Source organism: Lampetra planeri, chromosome 50 (assembly GCF_965212315.1).
Source record: "Lampetra planeri chromosome 50, kcLamPlan1.2.h2, whole genome shotgun sequence".
In the NCBI taxonomy this organism is placed as follows: domain Eukaryota; kingdom Metazoa; phylum Chordata; class Hyperoartia; order Petromyzontiformes; family Petromyzontidae; genus Lampetra; species Lampetra planeri.
The window spans coordinates 4608834-4626143 of NC_136156.1; the positions used below are offsets into that span (position 1 = coordinate 4608834).

The 17310-nt window shown below is 60.0% G+C and overlaps 1 protein-coding gene across 2 annotated transcripts in view; it reads right to left on the reverse strand.

Moving 5' to 3' along the window:
• HACE1 (HECT domain and ankyrin repeat containing E3 ubiquitin protein ligase 1) overlaps positions 1-17310 on the reverse strand; it is a 117815-nt gene that overhangs the window by 24768 nt on the left and 75737 nt on the right. Inside the window, exons 12-18 of one of the 2 annotated variants that reach the window (XM_078616393.1) lie at positions 13269-13331; positions 11662-12233; positions 11165-11321; positions 9863-9974; positions 7776-7873; positions 5786-5873; positions 1990-2139 (exon numbers count right to left, since the gene is read on the reverse strand). In XM_078616393.1, the coding sequence (XP_078472519.1) occupies positions 1990-2139; positions 5786-5873; positions 7776-7873; positions 9863-9974; positions 11165-11321; positions 11662-12233; positions 13269-13331 (1240 nt within the window). The remainder of the gene's footprint in view (positions 1-1989; positions 2140-5785; positions 5874-7775; positions 7874-9862; positions 9975-11164; positions 11322-11661; positions 12234-13268; positions 13332-17310) is intronic. The other variant, XM_078616394.1, reaches the window with a different exon arrangement.

Consider the following 17310-nt stretch of genomic DNA (forward strand, 5'->3'; position numbering starts at 1 on the left):
AGCGAGTGAGCGAGTGAGTGAGTGTGTGAGTGTGTGAGTGAGTGTGTGAGTGTGTGAGTGTGTGAGTGTGTGAGTGAGTGTGTGAGTGTGTGAGTGAGTGAGTGTGTGAGCGAGTGTGTGAGTGAGTGTGTGAGTGAGTGAGTGAGTGAGCGAGCGAGCGAGTGAGTGAGTGAGTGAGCGAGCGAGTGAGTGAGTGAGTGTGTGAGTGAGTGTGTGAGTGTGTGTGTGAGTGAGTGAGTGTGTGAGTGAGTGAGTGAGTGGTGAGTGTGTGAGTGAGTGTGTGAGTGGTGTGTGAGCGAGTGAGCGAGTGAGTGTGTGAGTGAGTGTGTGAGTGGTGTGTGAGCGAGTGAGCGAGTGAGTGAGTGTGTGAGTGTGTGAGTGAGTGAGTGTGTGAGTGTGTGAGTGTGTGAGTGAGTGTGTGAGTGTGTGAGTGAGTGAGTGTGTGAGCGAGTGTGTGAGTGAGTGTGTGAGTGAGTGAGTGAGCGAGCGAGCGAGTGAGTGAGTGAGCGAGTGAGTGAGTGAGTGAGTGAGTGTGTGAGTGAGTGAGTGAGTGTGTGAGTGAGTGAGTGTGTGAGTGAGTGTGTGAGTGAGTGAGTGAGTGTGTGAGTGAGTGAGTGGTGTGTGAGCGAGTGAGCGAGTGAGTGAGTGTGTGAGTGAGTGTGTGAGTGAGTGTGTGAGTGAGTGAGTGAGTGTGTGAGTGAGTGAGTGTGTGAGTGAGTGAGTGAGTGTGTGAGTGAGTGTGTGAGTGAGTGAGTGAGTGTGTGAGTGAGTGAGTGAGTGAGTGGTGTGTGAGTGAGTGAGCGAGTGAGTGAGCGAGTGAGTGAGTGAGTGAGTGTGTGTGTGAGTGAGTGAGTGTGTGAGTGAGTGTGTGAGTGAGTATGTGAGTGAGTATGTGAGTGAGTGTGTGAGTGAGTGAGTGTGTGAGTGAGTGAGCGAGTGAGCGAGTGAGTGTGTGAGTGAGTGTGTGAGTGAGTGAGTGAGTGTGTGAGTGAGTGAGCGAGTGAGCGAGTGAGTGAGTGTGTGAGTGAGTGTGTGAGTGAGTGAGTGTGTGAGTGAGTGAGAGTGACGGGCGCTGGAGGAGGCCTCTGCACTGCGTTGCCGAGTGGGGATGGAATCGCGAGCGTTGCGGCGCGGACATCATCCCTGTCATTAGCGTCTCATTGAATTATCCAGCCGAGGTCACGGGGCGAGACGCACGCACGCACACACACACACACAAGAGACAAAGATCCCCCGTATAGCATGAATAGACTGTTGGGGCAAGTGCTGTTAGCAAGAACTTATGAAGGCCAGAACAGCCAACGAGAGGGTGGGTGGCAAGCACCACACCTGGCCGCCTTTGTCTCCCTAGTGGCGATGTTTACACACTGCACTAGGTACACATTTGAGGCTGAGCCGACCTAGGAGAAGCCCAGAACCGGTACAGATAATCGTCACGCGCACACGCACACACACGCGTACACATGTATCACACGCGCACACGCCTCCCTCCCTCCACCCCCCACCCCCCTCCAGGGTATGGAGAAGGGGGGGAGGGAGGCGTGCGGAGGAGGAGGAGTGTGTGTGGGGGGGGAGGGTGGAGTGGAATTGATGCTCGCGGTAGCTCTAGGGGGAGCACACAAACACAACGAGGTTTTAATTTGATAATCGCCGCGCACTCAATTTGCCGCCTGGGATCCCCCCCCCAACCCCACCCCGTCCCATCCCCCTTCCTCTCCCTGCGTCCGCGGCGCCAGAGCTGCGGGCGCCAGGGTCAGACCCCCACACGCAGGCAGCAGCGTCGGCCCCTGCAGGCACCACGACAGTCACGTCACCGCAGACGTCGCGGGCAGCCGCGTGCGGCACGAGCAATCCGGGGCGACTCCAGTCCCGGGGACGCGGAACCCTGGCGTTACCGTAGGCCCGAGCGACGGCCTTGAACCCCGGGCCGCCCGCTCGCGGCACGGGGACCGGGCGCCGTGGCCAAACGCGGCCCAACGCCGAGCTCACCGAGGATGTGCTTGTAGAAGGAGCGGGTGAAGTAGACGTTGACGAGGTGCCGGTGGTACAGGGCCAGGCCCAGGATCTGCCCCGCGAAGCGGAAGTAGTTCAGGTGGTCGGGGTTCACGGACGAGTTGCTGTTTGGCTGAAACGTCGTTCCTGGGGGGCGGGGCAACGGGGACGCGGAGACGTGAGGAGGCGGGGACGTGGGGAGACGCGCGGAGACACGGTGTCCCCGTGACACAGTGAGACACGGGGAAACACAGGGAGACACACGGAGACACGGTGAGACACGGGGAAACACAGGGAGACACCCAGAGACACAGGGAGACACAGTGAGACACAGGGAGACACGCGGAGACACGCAGAGACACAGTGTCCCCGTGACACAGTGAGACACAGTGAGACACAGGGAGACACAGGGAGACACAGGGAGACAGGCGGAGACACGCGGAGACACAGTGTCCCCGTGACACAGTGAGACACAGTGAGACACAGGGAGACACGCGGAGACACGGTGTCCCCGTGAGACAGTGAGACACAGTGAGACACAGGGAGACACAGGAAGACACACGGAGACACGCGGAGACACACGGAGACACGCAAAGACACAGTGAGACACAGTGAGACACAGTGAGACACAGGGAGACACAGTGAGACGCACGGAGACACGCGGAGACACAGTGTCCCCGTGACACAGTGAGACACAGGGAGACACAAGGAGACATGCGGAGACATGCGGAGACACAGTGAGACACAGGGAGACACACGGAGACACGCGGAGACACGCGGAGAGACAGACGGAGACACACGGAGACACGCGGAGACACAGTGTCCCCGTGACACAATGAGACACAGGGAAACACAGGGAGACACAGTGAGACACAGGGAGACACAGAGAGACACAGGGAGACACAGTGATACACATTGAGACACAGTGAGACACAGTGTCCCAATGACACAGGGAGACACAGGGAGACACAGGAAAACAACCCTGTCTCCATCCACATACGGGGGATGAACGTTAAAGCTGAGTCGACATAAGAGAGTCCCAGGACCGGTAAAGGAATCCTCACCGATGTTGGCTGTCAGCGGAATTCGAACCCTGGTTAATGGGTTTGTAGCAGAGTGCGCTAACCACTGCGCCACCGCTCCCCACGTACCCACATACGTGTGCACGCTGAATAAATTGGCCACTTCAAAGACAATTTGCAGAGCAGCAGCTGTGCGTGCATATGTGTGTATGCGTGTGCCTGCGTGTGTGTGTGTGTGTACGTGTGTGTGTGTGTGTACGTGTGTATGTGTGTGTGCCTGCGTGTGTGTGCGCGTGTGTGTGTGTGCGCGTGTGTATGTGTGCGCGTGTGTGTGTGTGCGCGTGTGTATGTGCGTGTGTGTGTGTGTGTGCGTGTGTGTGTGCCTACGTGTGTGTGTGCCTACGTGTGTGTATGTGTGCGTGTGTGTGTGTGCGTGTGCGTGTGCGTGTGCGTGTGTGTGTGTGCGTGTGTGTGTGTGCGTGTGTGTGTGCGCGTGTGTGTGTGTGTGCCTACGTGTGTGTGTGTGTGCGTGTGTGTGTGTGCGTGTGTGTGTGCGTGTGTGTGTGCGCGTGTGTGTGTGTGCCTACGTGTGTGTGTGTGCCTACGTGTGTGTGTGTGTGCGTGTGTGTGTGTGCGTGTGTGTGTGTGTGTGTGCGTGTGTGTGCGTGTGTGCGTGTGTGTGTGTGCGTGTGTGTGTGCGCGTGTGTGTGTGTGTGCCTACGTGTGTGTGTGTGCGTGTGTGTGTGCGTGTGTGTGTGTGCGTGTGTGTGCGTGTGTGTGTGCGCGTGTGTGTGTGCCTACGTGTGTGTGCGTGTGTGTGTGCGTGTGTGTGTGTGTGCGTGTGTGTGTGTGCGCGCTTGTGTGTGTGTGCCTACGTGTGTGTGTGCGCGCTTGTGTGTGTGTGCCTACGTGTGTGTGCGCGCTTGTGTGTGTGTGCTTACGTGTGTGTGCGTGTGTGTGTGTGCCTACGTGTGTGTGTGTGTGTGGGTGTGTGCGCGCGCTTGTGTGTGTGTGCCTACGTGTGTGTGCGCGCTTGTGTGTGTGTGCCTACGTGTGTGTGTGTGTGTGTGCCTACGTGTGTGTGTGTGTGTGTGCGCGCGTGTGTGTGTGTGCCTACGTGTGTGTGTGTGTGCGCGTGTGTGTGTGTGTGCCTACGTGTGTGTGTGTGCCTGCGTGTGTGTGTGTGCCTACGCGTGTGTGTGTGTGTGTGCCTATGTGTGTGTATGTGCGCGTGTGTGTATGTGTGTGTGTGCCTACGTGTGTGTGTGTGTGTTGACCTGGTCAAGGCCTATGATACCATCAGTAGGACTGGGCTCTGGGTTGTTCTTCGTGCTTTCGGAGTCCCTGACCCTCTGCTCACGATCATTAAGGACCTTCATGATGGTGAGCGGGCCCGGGTAAAACTACGTGGCCGGGAGTCGGAGCCTTTCCCTGTACACCTTGGGGTGCGACAGGGATGTCCTCTGGCTCCCACATTATTTAACATCTATTTCGACTGCGTAGTTCGTGAAGCCTTCAATAGCTGTACCGGGGGAATTACCATTTGGTACAGATATAATGGGAGGCTGATCGACGCCCGGGTGCGATCAAGGGATGGCTCCCTATTGGTCAACCACGTTATGTATGCCGATGATTTGGTAATAGCTGCTCATTCAGAAGAGGAGTTGGAGACGCTGCTGCTGAGACTGGAGTGTGCTACTAAGAGGTGGGGCCTTACCATCAGCCCCACCAAAACTAAGCACCTGCCTGGGTATTTTGTACCATCGGGCACTCCGCCCCCACAACTCCCAATCGGTGATGGGGCAGTTGTGGAGAGAGTAGAGAGTTTCCCATACCTGGGCAGTGTGCTCATGACCGGCTCCAGTTTATCAGCAGAGGTCTCACTCCGAATCAGTCGAGCGGCAATATCTTTTCATCGGTTGCGTAACGCTGTGTGGAAGCTACCTGGTCTGTCGCTCCGCACGAAGCTTCAGGTCTTCTCGGCCACGGTCATTCCCTCCCTTCTCTATGCTTGCGAAACGTGGACCCCCCTAGTGGAGCATCTTCGCCGGTTGGAAACATTTAGGCTGGCCTGCCTACGATCCATCCTGGGTTTAACCAGGCTGGATTGTGTGAGGAGCTCACAAGTCCTTGAAAGATCTGGGCAAAGTCCCATCAGTGAGCTCCTCCGGCAGGCAAGGCTGCGTTGGCTGGGTCATGTAGCCCGCATGCCCAGCCACCGCATGCCTAAACAGCTTTTGTTCGGCCGGATCGAGGGGGCTAAACGGGCGCGGCACGGGCTAGAGAAGAGATGGAGTGATGTGGTACAGGAGGACGTGGAGCTGAGTGGACTTGCCGATGACTGGTACCAGCGGTGTCAAGATCGGCCTCAGTGGAGGAGGCTCGTGAAGGACGCTACTGGGCAGTTGGAGGCAGTCGCCCTCCAACAACAACGGAGGGCGGAGGAGCGACGCTCACAACAACGAGCGGAGCGCCGGGTGGCTAAAGCACAGCAAGTTGGCACAGTAGGGGGCACAGGTGGTGCATCAGCCAGTCATCTCGGTCATCTCGGTCAGTCGACCCGTGGCACCTGGGTCTGCCCCGTGACCTCCTGCCAGCGGGCGTTCGACACTTCACGTGGCCTCAAGGTGCACATGGCCTGGCACAAGCGTCGTGGTGACGTCACCGCCACTTAGTGGCGAATGGCGGTTGTTGTTGTTGTGTGTGTGTGCGCGTGTGTGTGTGTGTGTGCCTGCGTGTGCGGGGCACGGGGCCTGTGGGTGGCCACTCACCATCGGCGGACTGCGTGAAGAGAGCGTAGTCCGGGTTGAGGATCTCGTTTGAGAGAATGTCGAACCACTCCCTGACCACTCCCTGGCCCTGCACACACCGCACCACACACCACACACATCATCACACCACACACCACACACATCACCACACACATCACCACACCGCACCACACACACATCACCGCACCGCACCCCACACACATCACCACACCGCAACACACCCCACACACATCACCACACCACACCATACACCACCACCACACCACACACATCACCACACCGCACCGCAACACACACATCACCACACCGCACCACACACCACACACATCACCACACCGCACCACACCACACACCACACACGTCACCACACCGCACCACACACACCACCACACACACCACCACACCACCACACACACCGCACCATACACACCACCAAACCACCACACACACCACCACACCGCACCATACACACCACCACACCACACACAACACATTTCACACACACCACCACATACACCACCACACCACACACATCACCACACCGCACTGCAACACACACATCACCACACCGCACAACACACCACACACCGCACCACACTGCACCACACATATCACCACACCGCACCACACACACCACCACACACACCACCACAACCGCACCACTCACTCCACCTCACCGCACCACACACACCACCACATACACCACCACACCGCATCGCATCAGTACACCACACTTGCTGGGTGCAGGGTGCAGGGTGCTGGGGGTGCAGGGTGCAGGGTGCTGGGGGTGCATGGTGCTGGGGGTGCAGGGTGCTGGGGGTGCAGGGTGCTGGGGGTGCAGGGTGCAGGGTGCAGGGTGCTGGGGGTGCAGGGTGCTGGGGGTGCAGGGTGCAGGGTGCTGGGGGTGCAGGGTGCTGGGGGTGCAGGGTGCAGGGTGCAGGTTGCTGGGGGTGCAGGGTGCTGGGGGTGCAGGGTGCTGGGGGTGCAGGGTGCTGGGGGTGCAGGGAGCTGGGGGTGCAGGGTGCAGGGTGCAGGGTGCTGGGGGTGCAGGGTGCTGGGTGTGCAGGGTGCTGGGGGTGCAGGGTGCTGGGGGTGCAGGGTGCAGGGTGCAGGGTGCTGGGGGTGCAGGGTGCTGGGGGTGCAGGGTGCAGGGTGCTGGGGGTGCAGGGTGCTGGGGGTGCAGGGTGCTGGAGGTGCAGGGTGCAGGGTGCGGGGTGCTGGGTGTGCAGGGTGCTGGGGGTGCAGGGTGCAGGGTGCTGGGGGCGCAGGGTGCTGGGGGTGCAGGATGCTGGGGGTGCAGGGTGCTGGGTGCTGGGGGTGCAGGGTGCAGGGGGTGCAGGGTGCTGGGGATGCAGGGTGCAGGGTGCTGGGGGTGCAGGGTGCTGGGGGTGCAGGGTGCAGGGTGCTGGGGGTGCAGGGTGCAGGGTGCAGGGTGCTGGGTGCTGGGGGTGCAGGGTGCAGGGTGCTGGGGGTGCAGGGTGCTGGGGGTGCAGGGTGCTGGGGGTGCAGGGTGCAGGGTGCTGGGTGCTGGGGGTGCAGGGTGCTGGGTGCTGGGGTTGCAGGATGCTGGGGGTGCAGGGTGCTGGGGGTGCAGGGTGCTGGGGGTACAGGGTGCAGGGTGCAGGGTGCTGGGGGTGCAGGGTGCTGGGGGTGCAGGGTGCTGGGAGTGCAGGGTGCTGGGGGTGCTGGGGGTGCAGGGTGCTGGGGGTGCAGGGTGCAGGGTGCTGGGGGTGCAGGGTGCAGGGTGCTGGGGGTGCAGGGTGCAGGGTGCTGGGGGTGCTGGGGGTGCGGGGTGCTGGGGGTGCGGGGTGCTGGGGGTGCAGGGTGCTGGGGGTGCAGGGTGCAGGGTGCAGGGTGCTGGGGATCCAGGGTGCAGGGTGCTGGGGGTACAGGGTGCTGGGGGTGCAGGGTGCTGGAGGTGCAGGGTGCAGGGTGCTGAGGGTGCAGGGTGCAGGGTGCAGGGTGCTGGGGGTGCAGGGTGCGCCCTCACCACGCCCTCCTCCCCGTGGAACCGCACGGCGATCCCCTGCTTCAGCTTCTCCTGGCTCACCTTGGACACCATCTCACAGCTGCTCTCAAACACCGAGTCTGTGCCCACACAGACAAAGATCCCCCCTGTAGCCTTCACAAGCTTCCAGGGCAAGTGCTGTTAGCGAGTAGCACCTATGAAGGCCGGAAGGGCACACCGGGGGGTGGGTGGCGGGCACCACGCCCGGACGTCTTTGTCTCACTATTTGCGATGTTTTTACACCGCACCAGTTACTCATTTGAGTCTGAGTCGACCTAGGAGAGGCCCAGGACACGTTCAGATAATCGTCACTGGTGTTGGCCGGGATTGAACTCGCGTGGCACACTCCCGCGCTCACTTACGCACTCACTCACACTCACACACTCACTCACACTCACACACTCACTCACACTCACACACTCATTCACACACTCACAATCACACGCTCACACACTCACTCACACACTCACACTCACACACTCACTCACACACTCACACACTCCCTCTCACTCACACCCCCTCACTCACACTCTCTCGCTTGCACCGCCCGTGACGTTGGTGTCAGCAGGCGGCTCGCGGCTGCCCCCCCGCGAGCTCCTGACGGCCGGGCCCCGGTAATTGCCGGGTAATTGCCGCGGTGTCGACGAGTAATTACGGCGAAATCACACGGAAGCAGCAGCAGCAGCGGCAGCAGCAGCAGCGGCGGCAGCAGCGGCGGCGGCGGCGGCGGCGGCGGCGGCGATGGCAGCCGAGAGGGAAATTGCTCGAGTCAGACTAACTCCGGGGCTCGCTCGCAATCACAGCCGACAGCGACTGCCAGGCTCACGTGACCATGCAGCCTCTGTCAGTCTCGTGTGACGGTACAGCCTCTGTCGGCCTAACGTTATGGTACAGCCTCTGTCGGTCTAACGTGACGGGGGAGGGAGGGGGGGGCGTCCTATGGGGTCACGTGGGGTCACGCGGGGTCACGTGGGGTCAAATGAAAATTAAGAGCAAAATCAATGCAGGGGCCGTCGCTGCCGCTGCCAAAGCCGCCGCGTCGACGCTTTGCGGACTGCGCCGAGCGCCGCCTGCCGCGGGCGTCGACCGCTCTGGGCCGAGACTTGCCGGGCCGAGACGCGTGTTGCCGCAGGAGCATTGTCACTTCGTTAGCGGGTGGGCGGGCACCGGCGTGAGCGTGGCGACCACTCGCAGCGCCGGGGACCAGAGGTCGCAACCGGGTACCCGATACCCGTACCCTACCCGATACCCGGTTACCCGTACCCGGCCGGATACGGGTACGGGTACCCGTTTGCGACCCTGGTGCGTCGGGTACGGGTACGGGTAGGCCGTGAGTCACTGGTGAATAACTGTTTGTCACTCATTTCGGGTAGGGTACGGGTAGGGAACGGCTACCCGTACCCGGCCGGGTACGGGTAGCCGTTTGCGACCCTGGTGCGGCCGGGTACGGGTACGGGTAAGGAATCAAAACCGTTTGCGACCCCCGCCGGGGACGCCCGGCGGGGGCCTCTGCGGGACCCAGGGCCGCCGCTCCCAGGACCAGGCTCGGGGGTCAGTGACCTCGCCGAGGTCACCCCACACAGCCGCCCACTTCTCAAGTCGCGATCCCCATCCCTTCTGGGATCACGCTGCTGCTGCTGCTGCTGCCACCGCCACCGCTGTCCCCTTCCTCGTCTCCGGCAGAACTCCAGAATGAACCCCTCTTCTTGGTTCTTTCGGTAAAGTCACGTAGAATGGAAATAATAAAATAATAAAAATTAAAACATAATTAAATAATTCTCACGACGTTTCGGCTACAACGCAAGTAGCCGTCCTCAGGTGGAGAACAGGTCTGTCGAGGAGACAGAGTCTTATTTTATGATGTTTTATTTATATCATTTTATTATTTCCATTCTACGTGACTTCACCGAAAGAACCAAGAAGATGAATCCCTGCAGTCACGAAAGCTTTAAGTCGAAAAACGAACCCCCTCATTTGAGAGTCAAACATCGCCGCACCTCCTGGCTTTGACATTCCTGCTCATGGAAGGCACCGAGTCGGGGTGGGGGTCACCGCGGGGCTCAGCGCACCTCTGTGGACGAGCAGGACGTCGCCCTCGCTGACGGGACGGTGCACCATGGCCGTGTCCTGTCCGTCCGACAGCAGGTTCTCGTAGAACCAGTCGCAGCGATCCTTGAAGGGCTGCGGGACACGGGGACCTATCACAACCCAGCCGTGTTGCCACCTGCGCCGGTTTGATTTGCTGGCATCCGTCCCTCCCCCCCCCCCACCGTCGAGGAGGCAACAGCTGCCCTGGGAGATCTACGTCTTCCCGGGACATCTGCGAGTCTTGGTGGGAGGGAGGGTGGGTGGGTGGGTGGGTGGATAGGTGAGTTCGTGTGTGTGTTTAGGTGGGTGAGCGACTGATAGGCTTGTCACCTGTCCTGTTGAGGTGGCTGGCAGCTGTGCCGGGACATCGAGAGACCCCGGGCCGTGCCCGTTACACAACAGCGGCAGCGACCGCTGTGGGCTCCGCTACAGCATGAGCGGCGTCGCTACGACATCCCACGGGGGACTCGTGGCGATGACCAACTCGCCCGTGGCGTGCGCCACCCCCCTCTCTCTCACCGCTCAATTCAAGGGACGCGCGACACCCCGAATCCTACGCGAACCCTTTTCTGTTGACCGCTTTCGAGAGTGCCGTTTGTCGCTGGGCCCCTCCACGGTTTGGCCGCGTGACGGGCGCCTGACGCCCTAGCGACCGCCCATCTCAGCGGCTCACGTCGCTGCGCCCCTCGCATTACGGACTCGGACGACGACGACGGTGACGACGGTGACCTCGGGAGCTGGGAGAGAGTTTGGATCGTCGCGGGAACGCGGGACAGGACCCGCTCCGCACAGCCCCGCTGCTCAGCCCGCTTCACCCTCCCACCACAAATCTCCCTTTCACGGGCGACCTGGCGCGGCAATGTAGTCTCCACCGCCGCCGTCACCACGTCTCCGCGCTTCACATTCACCGCCCCGCGGCCCCCTCCCCCGCCCCCCCGAGCCGCCCGCGGCGCCGGTGAACTCCTGTCCCGTCCCCACGAAGTGCCGGACCCTGCCGAGTTCAAGTCGAATTACGGCCTCAACAAGTGCCGCGACCAAGGGGAGTGTGAGACCTGGGGCCGGATGGTGGGAGACTGTGAGGGCAGCTCTATGGGTCTCTGTGTGAATCTATGGGTCTCTGTGTGATTCTATGGGTCTCTGTGTGAATCTATGGGTCTCCGTGTTGACCTATGGGTCTGAGTGGTTCCATGGGCCTCTGTGAGAGTCTATGCACGAGCGAGTGGGCGAGTTGTTGTTGTCGTTGCGTGCGGTGTGGTGCGGTGCGGATGGGACGGGAGTCGAACCTGAGACTTGGTGATGTGCATGAAGCGCGACATGAGCTCGGGGCACTCGAGCAGGAAGTGGAAGTGGTGGAAGATGATCTTGGGCTTCCGCGTGACGAAGCACTTGAGCACGCCGTCGTGCCGGCACACAAACTCGATGAAGCGCGGCGACGTGAGCCTGCGGGCCGCACCGCACACGACACAAGGTGACGCACGGCACACGTGACGCACGACACACACGTGACGCACGACACACACGTGACGCACGGCACACACGTGACGCACGACACACACGTGACGCACGACACACACATGACGCACGACACACACGCGCTATGCTGACGACACACGCCACGCGCACTGCACACGTGACGCACGACACACGCGCCGTGTACCACGACAATAACGGCGAGCCGCCGTTCACCACCGAGCGCCGGCAGCATCGCGGCAGCGTTTGCGCCGGGCCGGGTGCACTTGGAGGCCGCCGCACGACGCGCGGACGAGGGACGTCGGCGTACCCGTCGGGCGTGGTGCACGAGCAGACGAGGTAGAAGGCCTGGATGACGGCGCTCAGCCGATCGGCCGTCACCTCGATCACGTCCTCTCCCTGCTCGGGGTCCGCCGGCGGCCCCCCCTCCGCCTCCTCCTGCTCCTGCTCCCCCCCGGGGCGGCCCGACGCGTCGGCCTCCGCGCGGGGGGCGGCCTTGTCCCCCCCGGCGTCCGGGCGTGGACGGGGGCCGGGCGGGGGCGAGGAGGGGGGGGCCCGCGTCCCCTCCTCCCCGGGGTCGTCGGGAGACGGAGGGGGATCGCCGGGAGACGAGGCCGGCGCGGCGGGGGATGGGCGGTCGGGGCCCCCCCGCCTCGCGGTCTCGCCGCCCTCGTCCCCCGCGTCGTCCGACCCCTCCGGGGGGGTCGCGCGGGCCCCCCGCTCGGAGACGGGCCCCGACGCCTCGGCCTGCGCCGCGTGCTTGCGGAGGAGCGCGGCCCGGACCCCCTCGCCGGGGGGGTCCGCGGGGGTCTGGGTGGACTGCAGCTCGACCCCCAGCAGCACGAGCCACTCGTTGAGCGAGTGCCACAGGGGCTCCAGTGGCTGGGGTTCACACACGCACGCACACACACGCACACACGCACACGCACACACGGACACGCACACACGCACGCACACACGGACACACACGCACACACGCACGCACGCACGCACACACGGACACACGCACACACACGCACACACGCACACACACACGGACACACGCACACACACGCACACACGCACACACGGACATGCACACACGCACACACACACACGCACACACGCACGCACACACACGCACACACGCACACGCACACACGGACACGCACACACGCACACACACACACGCACACACGGACATGCACACACACACACACACACGCACACACGGACACACACGCACACACACACGCACACACACACGCACACACGCACACACACACGCACACACGCACACACACACGCACACACGCACACACACACACGCACACACACACGCACACGCACACACGCACACACGCACACACACACGCACACACACACGCACACACGCACACACGCACACACACGCACACACGCACACACACACACGCACACACGGACACACACGCACACACACACACGCACACACACACGCACACCCACACACGCACACACGCACACACACACGCACACACGCACATACGGACACACGCGCATACAGACACACGCAGGCACACACGCGCATACAGACACACGCAGGCATACACACACGCAGAGGCAGTGTTACACGCAACATCTGGCTGCGACATCACCACGGCGCTTGTGCCAGGCTAGGTGTACTTCTCAGCTATCATTTGAACGGCGCAAGGCTCTCTGTCCCTGCTGGCAGGAGATCACAGGCCAGACTCAGGTGCCGGCGGTTGACCGAGATGACTGGCAGATGCGCCGCCTGTGCTTTTTAGCCGCCCGGCGCTCAACTCTCGTTGTTCGTGACACGCCGAGTGTTGCATGTGTCCGCGCAAGCACGCACACACACACACAACCCGCAGAGTTACACACACGCACGCAGACGCGCGCAGACGCACAGACACAAAGGTCCCCCGTGTAACCTACATAGGCTGTTAGGGCAAGTGCTGTTTGCCAGCTGTTCTTCGCACTTTGTGGGTCACCGCCCCTCTGCTCACAGACACACACACACACGCACACGTTGACACACATGCATACAAATGCAAAGACAAAATCCCCCGTATAGCCTTAACAAACTATTGGGGCAAGTGCTGTTCGCGAGCACCTATGAAGGCTGGCACGGTATACAAGGGAATGGGTGACCAGCACCACGCCCGACCGCCTTTGTCTCCCCAGTGGCGATGTTTTACACACTGCACCAGGCATCAATTTCAGGCTGAGTCGACCTAGGGAAGGCCCAGGACCGGTTCAGAAAATCTTCATGGGTGTTGGCCGTGAGCGGGAATCGAACCCGGGTCGCCGGATTCGTAGTGCAGCGCGCTAACCACGACACGACCGCTCTCACACACTCTCACACTCACACACTCACACTCTCACACACTCTCACACTCACACACTCACACACTCTCACACTCTCACACTCACACACTCACACACTCTCACACTCTCACACTCACACACTCACACACTCTCACACACATTCTCACACTCACACTCTCACACACTCTCACATTCATCACACGCGCTCACACTCTCACACTCACCCAAACTCACACACTGTCACACATTCTCACACTCACTCTCACACATTCACTCTCACACTCTCACTCTCACATATTATCTATCAACCTCACACTCTCTCACACACTCACTCTCTCACACCCCCACACACTCTCCCTCTATCAACCTCACACTCTCTCACCCACTCACTCTCTCACACCCCCACACACTCTCCCTCTATCAACCTCACACTCTCTCAACACTCTCTCACACTCTATCACACTCAAACACTCTCACTCTATCAACCTCACACTTTCTCACCCTCACACTCTCAAACACTCTCACTCTATCAACCTCACACACTCTCAAAAACACTCTCACACACTCTCACACACTCTCTCACACTCTCACTCTCACACACTCTCAAAAACACTCTCTCTCACTCTCACACACTCTCTCTCTATCAACCTCACACTCTCTCACCCACTCACTCTCTCACACCCTCACACACTCTCCCTCTATCAACCTCACACTCTCTCACACACTCACTCTCTCACACCCCCACACACTCTCCCTCTATCAACCTCACACTCTCTCACACACTCACTCTCTCACACCCTCACACACTCTCCCTCTATCAACCTCACACTCTCTCAACACTCTCTCACACTCTATCACACTCAAACACTCTCACTCTATCAACCTCACACTTTCTCACCCTCACACTCTCAAACACTCTCACTCTATCAACCTCACACACTCTCAAAAACACTCTCACACACTCTCACACACTCTCTCACACTCTCACTCTCACACACTCTCAAAAACACTCTCTCTCACTCTCACACACTCTCTCACACTCTCACTTTCCCACACCCTCACACACTCTCTCACACTCTCTCACCCTCTCACTCTCACACTCTCTCTCTCTCACTCACACACACTCTCTCTCACTCCCACACCCTCTCACTCTCTCACGCACACACACTCTCACACTCTCCCACACTCTCTCACCCTCTCACCCTCTCACTCTCCCACACCCTCACACACTCTCACTCTATCAACCTCACACTTTCTCACCCTCACACTCTCAAACACTCTCACTCTATCAACCTCACACACTCTCAAAAACACTCTCACACACTCTCACCCTCACACCCTCACACACTCTCTGCCCTGGCGACATCAGTGCCCCCTCCCCCCCCGTTCTCACGCCCGTTGTCTCGCTCCGCGGGTTCTTGTGATCAAAGCTAGTCGTGGGGGCGGGGCTGGAGGGGAGGGGGGGAGGGGAGGGGGGGAGGGCGCATTTCAAACGCACGTTGCCATCAGCTCGTGTCGTACGCGGACAGGTGTACGGGCGCGGGAGAGATCGTGCACGTGTGAGGCTGTGCGTGTGTGTGGGGAGCGGTGGTGCAGCGGTTAGCGCTACGCTGCGCTACGAACCTGGCCACCCGGGTTCGATTCCCGCTCACGGCCAAAATCAGTGACGATTATCTGAACCGGTCCTGGGCCTCCCCTAGGTCGACTCAGTCTCAAATGAGTACCTGGTGCGGTGTGTAGTAAACATCAGCGCTGGGGAGATGAATGCGGCCGGGCGTGGTGCTTTGTGTGAGTGTGGTCTTTAGTGTGGATGTGTGCGTGCGTCTCTGGACGTGTGTGTAAGACGTGGGCATCTGGGACGGAGCGACTGGAAGGCATGGGCCAGATCAGCTCGGTTAACAACGGTAGGAGGGGGCTGGTAGACTTCTGTGCAGCCTGTGGACTTGTAATGATCAACACGCTATTCCGGCATCAGCGCATCAACACATCATAGATGCATCCCAGGTCCAAGCTGGAACATCTGCCGGACTATAGCGACAGAACAGCGAGTCCTGACCCATGTCCTTGGCACCAGCACCTACCATGGAACTCAACACCTCCTGACCATCGCCTTGTGATCTGTAAGATGCGCCTGCCAAACCCACGGTGGCCTGGTCTCGCCTCACTGATGGGAGCTGCAAGAATGTCATCATCGCTTGCAGCTTGAATTGGCATCGTCCTCCTACGGATGGCGAGACCTGTGGTTCCTGCACCTGCTCTAGCTGCACTGGGGTACGCGGTCCAAACCTCCCCAAGAAGCCCTGACTTGATGGAGGAGGTCGTTCCGGCGAGCTCAGAGCAAGCGAGCGACAGGGCAGCTTTCACTCGGAGGTTGGGAGAGGCCGCACGGAGCTGCAAGGTTGAATGGTGGTCACGAGTTACTGAGGAGAGATGGGCGCTGCCTCGGGAGCTTCAAGTGAGTCGCTTTAATTCCACTGAAGAAGCAACCCGCAGCGCCGCACCTATTTCCGTCCTTGCGGGGAAGAACAGTGATCCGACCTCTGACTAGAGGTAGCAACCGGGTACCCGATACCCGTACCCTACCTGATACCAGGCTACCCGTACCGGGCCGGGTACGGGTACGGGTAGGCCGTGAGTCACTGGTGAGTCGCCGTTTGTCACTCATTTCCCAACGTCTTGTCTCTTCTCACATTTCAAGTTCCTAGAATCAACCCACCCGCGCCTGCAACATGGCTTCATCCCAGAGGTCGCAATCGGGTACCCGATACCCGTTTGCGATCCTGGTGCGGCCGGGTACGGGTAAGGAATCAAAACCCGTTTGCGACCTCTGCCTCTGACCCCTCTATGAACGGGTTTGCTGGAGAAAAGCCCCTCAACTCGAACAACACCGTGACCCTGCCGGCGCTGTGGTTCCACGAATATTGTGGAAAAAGAGCAAACTCGCAGGCAACGGGATGGATGATGTGCCTGTGAAGGAAGTGTGAAGAGCCATCCAGAGTTTGAGACCAGGGAAAGTGCCCTTGCCAGGCAGCGTGCTGACTTGCCAAGCTCCGATGTGGGTTCAGGCCAGGGTGGTCCGGCACGAACGCCATATTCTCTGTCCGTCTGCTACAGCAGAGGTGCCGGGAATTCCAATAGGCCCTGCATCTCTGCTGTATTGACTTGGTCAAGGACTATGATACCATCAGTAGGCCAGGCCTCTGGTTTGTTCTTCGTGCTTTGAGAATCCCTGACCCCGGTGATGGAGCAGTTATGGAGAAGTCTAGCAGCATATGTTCCAAAGTTTAGTAACGCTTGTGTGATAGCTTCCCGGTTTATCACTCCATACGAAGCTCCGGGTCTTCTTGGCCACAGTTATCACCCCTCGCCCCCCTTCTCTATGCTTGAGAAAAGTGGAGCCCATTAAAGGAACAGCTGCTGACGTTTTAAACATCAAGGCTGGCCTGCCTACGATCCTTCCTGGGCTTTACCTAACTGGATTGTCTAAGGAGCCCCACAGATCCTTGAAAGATCTGGACACAGTCCCATCAGCAAGCTCCTCTGGCAGGCTGCGTTGGCTGGGTCATGTAGCCCGCATGCCCAAGCAGCTTTCGTTTGGCCGTACAGAGGGGGGCTAAACGGGCGAAGCATAGGCTGACGAAAAGGTGGG